Here is a 14,449-nt window from a genome sequence, read left to right as displayed (position 1 = left end):
GACCTCTGCCACGAACTGCTGATGGCAACAAATACATACTCGTTGTGGTTGATTACTTCACCAAGTGGCCTGAAGCTTATCCTATTCCTGATCAAGAGGCTGTCACAGTAACCGAGGTAATGATACAGCACTGGATTTCCAGGTTCGGAGTGCCTCTTCAGTTACATTCCGATCAGGGAAGGAATTTTGCCTCGGCAGTAATCAAAGAACTATGCAAACTACTCGGCATTGACAAAACTCAAACGACGCCATTGCATCCCCAGTCGGACGGCATGGTAGAGAGGTTCAATCGAACCATCCTTAATAACCTCTCATTAGTGGTTTCCAGAAACCAACAGGACTGGGACAAGAAATTACCACTCTTTTTACTGGCTTACCGCAGTGCTGTCCACGAGACTACCGGTTATTCTCCATCACAGATGCTCTTCGGTCGTGACCTTCGTTTGCCTTGTGATCTATTGTTTGGCCGCCCTCCGGATGCTCCTTCATCGTCTGAGGAATATATTCAAGATCTCCAGGCCCGGTTTGAAGTGATGCACAACTTTGCACGAGAGCGAGTCAACTTGGCGACGGAGAAGATGAAGACCCGCTACGACACAAGAGCTACTGAACATCAGTTCCACGAAGGAGACAAGGTGTGGTTGTGGAATCCGACTCGACGGAAAGGACTTTGTCCGAAATTACAGTCACCTTGGGATGGCCCGTATACAGTCCTAAAAAGGCTGAATGACGTCGTGGTTCGGATTCGTAAGTCTTCGAACTCTAAACCTAAAGTCGTTCATTACGACAGGTTAGCTCATTACTATGGCCATAGTACAAAATGTAAATAATTGTAAATAGTATAAGACCATGGTCCATTTTGTTTTTAAATGTGTATTTGATTTGTATTTGATAGCATTTGATTTGTTTTATGTATTGCATTTATTGTTCATGTTGTTTATTATTGTAATGTAATGCTTATTAATGCATTTATGCCACAGTTGTAAGTTTAGCTTCCTGTCCAGGGATTGTACTGCCCGGGACGTGCAGTCCTTGGGAAGGGGGCAGTGTTACGAATTGGGTATTTAAAAAGCTAATGTTAGTTCAATTATAAATTAAATGGTTTTATTTCTCGCGCAGTGCAGCGCGTGACGAATATTAAAAGAAAGCTAAGCCGGAAAATTGAAAATACAAGAGCGCGTGCATTAAATAAATAAATATCTCTTTTTGATTTCGAGAAAGTACTGGAAAATTCTAGCGCGTGATTTTAAAATCTTATAAAAGGAGGAAAACATCTCAGTTTGTAGTAGTTGCTTAATTTATTGCTGTTTAGAAAACTGCTCTTGTTGATTGTAGCGAATTCGCGGATTAGCGTTCTTTAGCTGTTTTGAATTACGTTCTAATGGACATTTGAGTAGTTAAAAGATAACTACTGTGAGATATTGTAATACTGCATGATAATTTGAGAAAATTTAAGCATTTTTGTTGTGATGATAATAAATTTTTGTTCATTTTTCATCGGACTTGTGCATTCATTTAGTAACGAATCCGTACGCACGCAACAATATTTAAGAGAATATGATGATGTGTTTAATAAGTGGATTCAGAATGGAATTATTGAAATTGTAGATAAAGACTAGAAAAAGGGATACTTTTTACCACATGATCCTGTGATAAAAACTGGTGTAAATACAAAAAAAGAAAAAAAAAATTCGTCCGGTTTTTGATACGTCGACGAAAGATTCCAAAGGAAATTCATTGAATAATTGTTTAGAAACAACGGCCAAATTTATTAGAGTTGGTACCCAAATTGATAATGCAGTTTCGAAAAAACGCAATTGGCGTAACATCAAACATCAAAAATGCACTTTTACAAATCAGTTTGAATCCAGTGGATAGGGAATATTTTAAATTTCTGTGGTGGAAGGAATTATCAAGACGGGAAGAAATAATCACTCTTCGGCATTGTAGAGTGGTAGTTGGCGCTTCTCCTAGCCCATTTTTACTAGAAGCAACTATAGCTCGCTATCTAGAGTACGCTCCGGATGAAAGGAAGCGAACAGCTTGTCGACTCAAAGAACCTTTTTATGTGGCTAATTGTATTACGAGTTTAGAAACTAAGGAAGAAGCATACAAATTTATTTCTGATGCTAAGGAGCTGATGTCTTCAGCCCAATTCGAACTACGAAGCTGGGTTACTTCTGAAAAATTGTAGAAGAGACACATGACAGATACATTTCAATTCTGGTCTCTCTTGGGACACTGAAACCGATGAAATTTTTTGCGGCAGTATGGTCGAAATTCCAGAAAAGGGGATTACTAAAAGAGTTGTGTTATCGGCTTCCCAAAGATTATTTGACCCTATTGGGATAGCATGTCCCATTTCATTGATACCTAAAGTATTGCTTCAAAACATTTGGAACAAGAAAATTATTTGGGACAATGTACTTCCAATAGATATATCAAATAGATTTTTAGCCTGGGTCAAGGAACTATCTTTACTGGAAAGAATGTAAGATTCCACGGAAACTCGTCTCAGGTCTATTTAAAGACTGCCGAATAAGTCTACATTGTTTCTGTGATGGCAGTGAAGTTTCCTATGCTGCTTGTATTTTCTTATGTTCTGAATTTAATGAGAAGAGTTCAGCCAAGTTAGTAACGAGTAAGTCAAGAATGGCACTTACCAAAGAGCTTCCAATTCCTAGATTAGAACTCTTGGGAGGTTTGATCTTATCAAGATTACATGGTCAAATCGTAGACGGACTAGAATTGAAAGACAGTACAGTGTATTTTTGGACTGATTCAACTGTTGCTTTAACTTTAAGAGAGTTCTTGGAATACGTTTGTAGGAAACAGATTCACGGAAGTAAGAAAGAATACCAACCCGAATGATTCGAATTTTGTCTCATGGCATATGAACCCAGCAGATTTGACTTCAAGAGATTGTGATTGAAAATATTATTATTTACTTTAATGAAAAGCAAATGGTGGGAAAGTCCAGAATGGTTATGGAAGTCACAAGAATTCGGGCCATTAAGTGATAAATAAGTCATTGATGAAAATTTGGTTGGAACGGAAGAGAGAAAAACGATAGTCAGTAATGTGGAGGATGGATCAGTTAACTTCACTGGCAATTTACTTTATTTCTCGAAATATACGAAGATTCTTAGAATGCTTGCTTGGATACTTCGTTTCATTAAAAACTGCCAATGGAAAGAAAAAATTAACAAACTCATTTGACTTATGATGTAGTTCAATCAGCGGAAAACTGTTTGCTAAAATGAATTCAGCAGAAAAGTTTTGAATGAACAAACAAATGAAAATCTTAAAAACATGCAAACATTCAGAGACGAAAATGATATTCTACGACTCAGAACAAACTTCTCTTGGGAGATGAAGAGGAAAATTTGTAGTGTCCCATACTGTTACCCGAAAGCCATGAGATTATTCATCAACTGGTAAGACAAAAGCATTGTGAACTACAACATGCAGGACTTCGAAATCTGAATGCCAATTTAAGAGAAGATTACTGGATTATTTCCATCAATAGATTAGCGAAACAAATTAGCTCTAGTTGCATTTCATGTAAAAAATTCAAAGCCAAACCTACCGAACTACTTTTTGTACCTCTTCCTAAGAACAGAATAAAGGCTGCTGCAATTTGTGAAGTTTCAGGGATTGATCTCGCAGGCCCTTTGTATTTAAGTTCCGGAGAAAAGACATGGGTTGTACTTCTTACCTGTGCCATTTATAGGGCTGTCCATCTTGAATTAGTCAACTTCCTGTCTACAGAAGTTGTCGGATACCGATTTTAAAACTCAGGTATAAATCGATTTTCCTAGAACTCAAAACTCAAATAATGTACAACGTTTTAACACAACACTCTTTTTATTCTTTGTAACATTAATAATTGCAACGTTTATATTATAAAACATCTAAATGCGAGTATGAAGATAACTCTCTCGTAAACTCAAAAACTTTAGAATAATCTTTTCAGTTGCCAGACTCAGAATCACAAAGTTACAAACGATAAACTCGTGAAGTTATACTGAAAAATAATTATAAATAATAAAATAAAAGTAAACATAAATTGAACATTCAGTTTTCTATATCCTCCCACCTTGAGTTCGGAGACTTCACAACTCAATAATCGCGTTACAAATCAAGTCTTTCTGGTATTTTGTTACTTCTTCCAGATCGAGTTGTTACAGTTCGTGGAACGGGTTCTGCAGGGTCTGCTACTCGTGCTTGGGATTCTTCAGAATATAATGGACCGGCTAAATCTACTCCCACGATTTCAAATACTGCAGCATCTCGAATACGGTCTTTAGTGATGGGGGCCGTGTCTGCATCCAAACTTTTACCAGAATGTTTCTTACATGTAATTAACCTCATACTTTTTCTTCCATTTAAGATCCAGAAACATTCCCTCCGAAGATTAAGTAATATTTGAGTCCCTACATGTCCATGCCTTTTATGAAGAGAAAATATTAATAGATTTACAACCTGATGATGAAAAGGGAGAATCACTGGTCTTGTAAAAGAATGGCTATCTTCTCGATAGATAATTTTTGTTCTTAATCTGATGAGATCATCTTCATCTTTATAAAATTTTTGTGTTCTCAGTTTTTGATCTTTCTCGTCTAAGAATGCATCTCTTTGATCTTTACTACTCAGCTTATTTATTTTCTCAGTTTCTAAAAATTCCTCTGCATCCAGACTTCCATGTTTTCTCAATTCTTTCGATTTTTTACAGTTTTCCAAAAATCTCAAGATCCAGCCAATCCAGCCAATGCGTACAATTTTTTCATACTGCGAAAAGCAACAGCAGTACCATTCAGTATTCTACATTTTTTATCTGAGTAGTCAAGCAGCTCGTTGAAGATGAAACAACAGTTTTCTTCCGTTCCTTAAAAACTTCATCTTTATTCACAACAAATTCTGAAGACGGCCATTTGTCAATATCTAAATATAACCAATAAGGGCCCTCCCACCATTTTGACTGTATCAATTTCTTCAAAGAACATCCTCTGATTGGAAGATCAGCGAGGTTTAATGTTCCTGGCATATATCTCCATTTTTCTCTGGAAGTCAGAGTCCTGATTTCAGATATTCGATTTTGAACAAAGGTTCCCCACGCTTCTTCTCTCTTAATCCAAGTAAGTACAGTAGTGGAGTCCATCCAAAAGTAAACTTCTCCATGTGGAGTCTCACGCACAATTGTATAGGCAAGGCGAGAAGCAATTGTGGCTGCTAGTAACTCTAGTCTAGCGATAGTTGTTTTTTTCTTTCCAGTTGGGAAAACTCTGAATTTAGCACTTAACAACTGTACCTTAACACATTCACTAGTCTCAACTTGAAAAAAGGGCTTTGGTTACTGAATCTGTCAATCTGGCACCAATTACGGCTGCCAAAAGCTCCATTCTTGAGATAGTGGCCCCTCTTAAAGGAGCAACTCGAGATTTTGCAGCAAGAAGGAACAGTTCAACTCGATCGTTGTTCTCAATCCTTAGAAATGTAACCGTTGCATAAGCGTCTTTACTGCCATCAACAAAAGTGTGAAGAGCACAACTACTTAAATTTTCTGAAGTGACTTGAATAAATCTGGGAATTTCAATCTCACTTAAGCATTTTAATTCTTCAAGCCATTGTAAGAAATCTTTACGAAGAGTCGCCAGTCAACTCCTCGTCCCAACTGACACTTTTCTTCCATTCCTTTTGTAACATTATTTTTGGACAGAGCATAATGGGAGAGAAAAAACCGAAAGGATCGAATACCTTATGAACGGCAGTTAACATGCTTCGTTTTGTTATCTTTTCTAAATTAAAGTCATTCAACCATCCCATATTGATTTTCAGAGTGTCCAGTTCTTTATTCCAAATCAGACCTAATACCTGTGTTTCTTTCTTATCGTTGATTCCGTCGAACTCACCAGAATATTCCCATCCTCTTAGGTCAAAACCGCCTTTGCACATCAATATCTTAGAATCGGTAACAAACTTTTCCAACTGTTGTTTATTGTCAACACTAGTAACGACATTGTCGACATAGAAACTTTGCAAGAGTCTCCTTTCAAAAGCAACTTCAAAGTCTTCACTGTTTTCAATGTGGTGCTCAATAACTGAGGCCAGAAGGAAAGGGCTACATTTTGCACCCAAAACAAGTCTGGCATGTCTAAAAACGTTGAGCTTTCTCTCTTCCATGTTTTCCCACCATAAAAATCGCAGGAAGTCTCTATCCTCTTTTCGAATACTTATCTGTAGAAAGGCTTTTCTAATGTCCGCTATGATTCCATATTGCCGCTCTCTGAATCGCAGTAGGACGTCTGGAATAAGTTCGATTAAATTAGGACCGCACTGCAAGCATTGGTTTAGAGAAGAATAGTTTGTCAACCTTGCTGAAGCATCAAACACTGGACGAATAGGTGTGGTACTGCTGCTTCCCTTCAGGACAGGGCGATGAGGTACGTAATTACCATAAGAGTTCACTTCAGAAGTGGGCACAATTTCTATGATGCCTTCATCAATCCAACTTAAAAATACATTTTCATATTGTTAATACAAATTCACAGCTAAAAGTTTCGAAGTAGTGTACTCGAGCCTCTTTTTAGCTAAACTAAAATTACCAGGTAAAGGTGACTTATCATCAGCCCAAGGTAAGCAAATTTCATACCGACCATCACTATTCACTGTAACGGTTTCTAAAAAATGTTCTTTGGTCTGAAGGTCAATCTCATGTTTAGATTTCTTTTCTACAGGATCATTAATCCCTATTAAATCCAATCTCCATAGACTTGAAACTTCAGCTTCATTTATAGACATTGATGTCACCGCCATTGCTAAGTTTTCATTAAGAGCTTATTCTACTGGCACCTTACCCATTAATGTCCATCCTAAACTAGTTTCTACAGCAACGAGACCCGAAGACAAAATTTTCCTATTTCCGGTTAACAACCTTCCCATTATATCGGCTCCGACGAGAATAGGAATGGTTTCGCAATTAACCGCGACATCTGTTAAAATTATGCCATTTTCTTCTAGCTCTTTAATCCAAGGGCCTTTACACACAGGCCAAACATTGTCACAAATTGTAGCTTGATCTAAGACTTCGAAATTGCACTTAAACTTTTCATTCAAACTTCTCAATTTTATTTTATAGCAATTATGCTTCAACTCATTTGTCAAAACACCCCCGAAAAGAGAATGTACCATACTTTCCTGACGAACCGGCAAATATTTCATTTCTTCGGCTACAGTCTTTAAAATGTATGATTTATGCGAAGCTGAATCTAAAAGTAATATTACAGTCTTCTTTGTACCGGCAGAAATAAGGTTCGCTTTCAAAGTTTGAAGAAAAACTCTAGGGGTATGTCTTTTGAAATTGGACAAGTTAATTTCGCCCTCTATCGGTTTTCGGTTGTACAGCTTTGATTTGTGTATCAAGCACATCACACATAAGAGGCACATGTTTTTTAGAGCAAATCAAGCACTTTAAGAAAACTCGACATTTCTTAACTGTGTGACCAGGTGATAAACAAGCGTAGCAGTAAAGAAAGCTTATCTTTTAAAATTTTTTGTTTCTCCAATAAACTCATTTTTTGCGTGGAAAAACAGTCAGAACTCAAAGGTTTACCATCACAAAAAACGCACGATTTCGTAGCCTTGGAAACGGAAGCAGCTGTAAATAGCGCTGCAGATATCGGTGTCTTGTTACGTAAACATTCTGCACTAGAATGTTTCTTTTTTACTGACTTATTATTATTATCTTGATGCTTCCCCAAACCGAAACCAGCTACAGCTAAGCATATTCTTTCCTCTCCCTCTACCTCAGATCTCAAAAACTGCATTAAATTGTTTAATCGATCCTTCGCTTTCGTTTTAGAATCGGAAGAATTACTACGATTCCACGCTTTTAAAAATTCTGCTGGAAAGCAGGACTCAACCATTGGATATAATATAGAAGCACATTTATCAGTTGTCACATTTAATGTTTCCAAAGCACGTAAATAAGATTCAAGCTTATCGTACAAAGAAGTTAATGAAAACATTTCCTTAGTTTGAACAGTTACGATTAATTTCAATAATTCTCTTACGTATACTTCGACTAAAATATTTTCCCTACCAAAACGGGATTTTAAACTTTCCACCGCCTTTTCATAATTAGCACCGATAGGCGGAAAACTCTCGACAACTTCTCTATCGCGGGAACCCGACACAGTAGCTTGAATTAAATACTGGAATTTATCCTCAGGGGCAATATCATTATCTTTATGAATTTGTTCAAATTGACTGGAGAAAGGAAGCCACTCTTTAATATCATCTCCAAATTGTCTAAATTCTAATCTAGGCAAAGTAAACTTTTGTTTCGAAACGTTACCTCGTGCTCCAACTTGAATATCTCCTACTGTTGCCATACACAAGTAGCTAAATTATACTAACAAAATAAGTAAGGCATTATTAACACACGTCATACACAGGCTGGTGGTGGAAATATTATGCTTTAGGGAGCGTTCTCATAGGCGGCTCTAATACCCTTAGTTGTGGTAGAACGGACCATAAAAGCTGCGATTATTTGAACACAACTGCGGATCAGTTGCACCCTTACATGGCGTCTGTCTTCCCAAATGGAAATGGAATCGATTTACGCTGGAATGGTTTTAAGAACATAAGTACGAATTCCAGTTAATCTCCTGGCTACCTAACTCGCTGGATCTTAACCCGATACAGCGCACATGGGATGTCATGGAGAGGCAGCTTACAGCTCAAACATCACCACGTCGGAATAACTCGAGTTTGAGTGACCGCTGCTTAGATCTTTGGTAAACGTCTTCCTATTGGCCAGTTCTTCCGTTTTTGTTATTTTACTCTATTCAATCCAAATTTTACGCCGTCAGAGCAGGATGTAAACAAATCAACTTCACTAGAAAGCGTCGTTGAAGTTGAGATTGCGGCGGTAACAATGTGTTTGTTAACGGTGTCAACTTATTTCTAGCAGCTTAGATTTCTAAAGTATGATGTATAGTATAATTCATTTGCTATGTTATGATACGAAGAGGTGAAAGATAATACTGGTGGGATGGACTGCGTTGCGATTAAAATATGAATATGGATATAACAACGAGAAGGAAGAAATGTGTTTATATATTTATTATTATTTCTTGGAGTGAACTTGTCATGAGTGAGTATAACAGTTAAAATCTTCATTCGTGTATTTCTCTACACTTTTATGATACAAAATTAAAAAAAAAAAAATTAAGTACTTAAGGATTTATAGATAAATAATTTAAAGAAGTAAACAAATTTGTGTTGTTGTTATAGGCATTTTAACAAGTTTAGTACTTGTAATCGATTTAAATACAAATCATTGATGTTTTGTGTATAGTTAACAGTTAACTTTTTATTCCATTAACGACTGATTTCCATTTTTAAGTGCGCTTTTGTAATTTAAGACATTTCGTGAATTCGTAATGTAGACCCTTATGACATTGTTAAAGAAGACAAACTATGTTTCGTAAAATTTGTTGATTTGAAATTATGGTCTTCGGGGTTTTAACATATTTTGCAACTGAGCCATATTTTACAGTTTGAAGCAGTCACGGTGAATAATTTGAGTTCCAAACATTTAAGCTATTCTGAATTAAATTCAAATATTGTTATATTAAATTGGGTATTATGATACTAATTTTTAATTGCGTTTTTATAAATGAAGTGTGACAGTGATTTTAAATGTGTGATTCATCTAACAATGGAAGTTAATAAAAAAAAAGGGATACATATATTTTGAAATAAAAAAAAAAAAAAAAAAGGATACATATATTTTGAATCTTTTTTTAATTTTAATTAAAAAATTATTTCAGGAGAATAAGTTGGAAAAGAAGTGAGGTTTCATACAGGTTGATCTTTACATTACGGTAACTTGGCGATTTTTTGGCGAAAATTTGGCGACCAACTCCCCTACAGCAACCCTCTATTTTTTTTTCCCCCGCCGCCATTTTGTCTTCATGAAGTAAAGACATGTTTCTTTTCTTCTTATCTACTGAACACTTCTTCCAACAATCTACTAGCCGAATTACACTTATGCTAGAAATTTTATCAAACAAAACTGCTTAATCATGACAAATATTCACTGCAAAATTCGGAAAAAGTGCACAATACCATACACCTTACGCGTTTTTCAAAATAACACATACACATAAACCATGTACACGCCGACTTATTTTTACTTAAAAAAACATCCCAGAATTGCACAAAAATGGCATTGCGCACACTCTTCACTATATCCATGTACACTGCTTTTTTCTCATAAATTCGAAAAATTTCACGAAAATACATGACAATTTTCTCAATCTTTAAACCCGGTAAAAAGAACATATATGAAATTACCTGATCGCGAAAAAGTATTTACCCTTTACAAATATGAACATTTCCACATATAAAATAAATAGAATATCCAAAAACTTTTACCTCTAAATCATCTATTACATTATACACGTCACCAATGAATTCATACATGAAGCATTACAAATATTTAGTATCAAATATTTAAATTATTTCCATGCACGTTTATTTCAACTTAAACGTAAACCAAATTCCTACAAGCATAAAATTCACAAAATAACTATCATTTCATTAAAATATCACTGAACCATGTACACGTCGACTTATTTTTACTTAAAAAAACATCCCAGAATTGCACAAAAATGGCATTGCGCACACTCTTCAGTATATCCATGTACACTGCTTTTATCTCATAAATTAAAAAAATTTCACGAAAATACATGACAATTTTCTGAATCTTTAAACCCGGTAAAAAGAACATATATGAAATTACATGATCGCGAAAAAGTATTTACCCTTTACAAATATGAACATTTCCACATATAAAATAAATAAAATATCCAAAAACTTTTACCTCTAAATCATCTATTACATTATACACGTCACCAACGAATTCATACATGAAGCATTACAAATATTTATTATCAAATATTTAAATTATTTCCATGCACATTTATTTCAACTTAAACATACACCAAATTCCTACAAGTATAAAATTCACAAAATAACTATCATTTCATTAAAATATAATTAAATTCAAAAACACCACTTAAAATATACATGAGCACATACATTCAATTAATAAAAATTACCTTACAATCCTAATTACTTTAAACTAAATCATTGCTAATAACAATTTTCCCAATAATACCAAATTCCTTTCCACCTTACATTTCCAACAATGCATAAAAATAATTAAAAATACTAACTTACCTAATCTCCTTCAGAATCTTCATTACGTGGCGGATACACTTTTCTTCATTCTCTTTCAGAATCTTTAAAATCATACTTATCTTTCAAAGCAAGATACCACGTAAAATAAATAACATAATAAAACATGTTTATTTCTCTCTCACACAACCTTAAAAAACATTTCTTACTATCCTTTTCAATACCACTAAATACCCATTTCGAATTCACTTTACTTACGGCCATGGGATCCAAAAATTCACAAACACTATTTCACGCAACACAGAATAAAGCCAAATACAAAATTCCCAGATTTTTCCCCATTAAAGAACAGTAATTCGTCCATTAAAATCACATGACATATCCCATGATCTCTTCCGATTAAAGAACCGTAATTCGTCCATTAATATCACATGACATATCCCATGATCTCTCATTTCCCCCACACAAAATAATGCGTAATCGGAACTCAGTACTGCTCACATTATTACCAAAGTCCCAGGTAGTAACCTTTATCGCCTCCAAAATGTCGCCAAACTACCAGTTACCGTAATGTAAAGATCAACCTTCATACCCACTCTTTCACTATGTGACGAGAAAAAATGTGCAGGAAACTCTTCCAATTAGATTTGTCTTAAAATTAATGGATGCTGTTTGAAATATTTATTGTAATGCCATTTGTAGCACATCAAAACTACAACTGTACCGAATCCTTGTTTTGAGAAAAGGATTTTAACAAGTCAAATTATAATTTTTTTTGAGAATTCTCTTACATTGTATTTTAGAGACCTATTTTTAGGTAAACTGTGCTTCTTAGTTGAGGTTCTTTATAAATATAGTGTTGTGCTAGAAATAATAAATATGTTAAGTCCTTTTCAGGTTTTATTGTATATTTATAATATCATATATCTATTTTGATATGTTAAGTTTTAATAATTATTTTAAGTAACTAAATTTTTCTAATTATCATATTTTACTAAATTAAAGTTATTTACTTTAAGCTTTTCAACATGGTCAATAAATTATTAAACTTACCTGTTTAAATTCTGTAGGGGAGGTGCTTGATATTGGTAATTTATGCTTAATTTGTGTTGACAGATGTGAGATTTGGTAAAAATTTACAATTGGTGCCCCTTGTTTATTGGCAATTCTTTTTTGACGGCAAGATCGTTGCCAGGAAGTCACAATTTCAAGATGGCCACTACACAAAACCAAAATAAGAAGTCGAAGAATTGCACAAGATCTGTGTCCATGTACACATTGATCTGTCTTTACTTAAAAAAAAATCCTAGAATTGCACAAACTAGGCATTGTGCACTGCCTTAAATATGTCCATGTACACATCAATCTATTTTCATTTAAATAAAATTGGGGGTTGATCTTTACATTACGGTAACTTGGCGATTTTTTGGCGAAAATTTGCGAACCAACTCTCTTACAGCAACCCTCTATTTTTTTTTCCCCCGCCGCCATTTTGTCTTCACGAACTAAAGACATGTTTCTTTTCTTCTTATCTACTGAACACTTCTTCCAACAATCTACTAGCCGAATTACACTTATGCTAGAAATTTTATCTAACAAAACTGCTTAATCATGACAAATATTCACTGCAAAATTGGGAAAAAGTGCACAATACCATACACCTTACGCGTTTTTCAAAATAACACATACACATAAACCATGTACACGCCGACTTATTTTTACTTAAAAAAAACATCCCAGAATTGCACAAAAATGGCATTGCGCACACTCTTCACTATATCCATGTACACTGCTTTTATCTCATAAATTAAAAAAATTTCACGAAAATACATGACAATTTTCTGAATCTTTAAACCCGGTAAAAAGAACATATATGAAATTACATGATCGCGAAAAAGTATTTACCCTTTACAAATATGAACATTTCCACATATAAAATAAATAAAATATCCAAAAACTTTTACCTCTAAATCATCTATTACATTATACACGTCACCAACGAATTCATACATGAAGCATTACAAATATTTAGTATCAAATATTTAAATTATTTCCATGCACGTTTATTTCAACTTAAACGTAAACCAAATTCCTACAAGCATAAAATTCACAAAATAACTATCATTTCATTAAAATATCACTGAACCATGTACACGTCGACTTATTTTTACTTAAAAAAACATCCCAGAATTGCACAAAAATGGCATTGCGCACACTCTTCAGTATATCCATGTACACTGCTTTTATCTCATAAATTAAAAAAATTTCACGAAAATACATGACAATTTTCTGAATCTTTAAACCCGGTAAAAAGAACATATATGAAATTCAATGATCGCGAAAAAGTATTTACCCTTTACAAATATGAACATTTCCACATATAAAATAAATAAAATATCCAAAAACTTTTACCTCTAAATCATCTATTACATTATACACGTCACCAACGAATTCATACATGAAGCATTACAAATATTTATTATCAAATATTTAAATTATTTCCATGCACATTTATTTCAACTTAAACATACACCAAATTCCTACAAGTATAAAATTCACAAAATAACTATCATTTCATTAAAATATAATTAAATTCAAAAACACCACTTAAAATATACATGAGCACATACATTCAATTAATAAAAATTACCTTACAATCCTAATTACTTTAAACTAAATCATTGCTAATAACAATTTTCCCAATAATACCAAATTCCTTTCCACCTTACATTTCCAACAATGCATAAAAATAATTAAAAATACTAACTTACCTAATCTCCTTCAGAATCTTCATTACGTGGCGGATACACTTTTCTTCATTCTCTTTCAGAATCTTTAAAATCATACTTATCTTTCAAAGCAAGATACCACGTAAAATAAATAACATAATAAAACATGTTTATTTCTCTCTCACACAACCTTAAAAAACATTTCTTACTATCCTTTTCAATACCACTAAATACCCATTTCGAATTCACTTTACTTACGGCCATGGGATCCAAAAATTCACAAACACTATTTCACACAACACAGAATAAAGCCAAATACAAAATTCCCAGATTTTTCCCCATTAAAGAACAGTAATTCGTCCATTAAAATCACATGACATATCCCATGATCTCTTCCGATTAAAGAACCGTAATTCGTCCATTAATATCACATGACATATCCCATTATCTCTCATTTCCCCCACACAAAATAATGCGTAATCGGAACTCAGTACTGCTCACATTATTACCAA

The 14,449-nt window shown here is 34.3% G+C and overlaps 1 protein-coding gene across 3 annotated transcripts in view; it reads left to right on the top strand.

The window, feature by feature from the left end:
* The first annotated feature begins 8,505 nt into the window (after nucleotides 1–8,505).
* The window catches only part of LOC118198766 (neogenin-like), a 284,128-nt gene continuing 278,184 nt past the window's right edge, over nucleotides 8,506–14,449 (top strand). For all 3 annotated transcript variants that reach the window (XM_085815315.1, XM_085815317.1, XM_085815314.1), the window contains exon 1: nucleotides 8,506–9,157. In XM_085815315.1, the coding sequence (XP_085671441.1) occupies nucleotides 9,079–9,157 (79 nt within the window). In that variant the 5' untranslated portion in view covers nucleotides 8,506–9,078. The remainder of the gene's footprint in view (nucleotides 9,158–14,449) is intronic.

Source organism: Stegodyphus dumicola, chromosome 4 (assembly GCF_044657685.1).
Source record: "Stegodyphus dumicola isolate Sdum_Otavi_A_Nest chromosome 4, ASM4465768v1".
Classification (NCBI taxonomy): domain Eukaryota; kingdom Metazoa; phylum Arthropoda; class Arachnida; order Araneae; family Eresidae; genus Stegodyphus; species Stegodyphus dumicola.
This window is presented reverse-complemented; position numbering and strand designations above follow the sequence as displayed.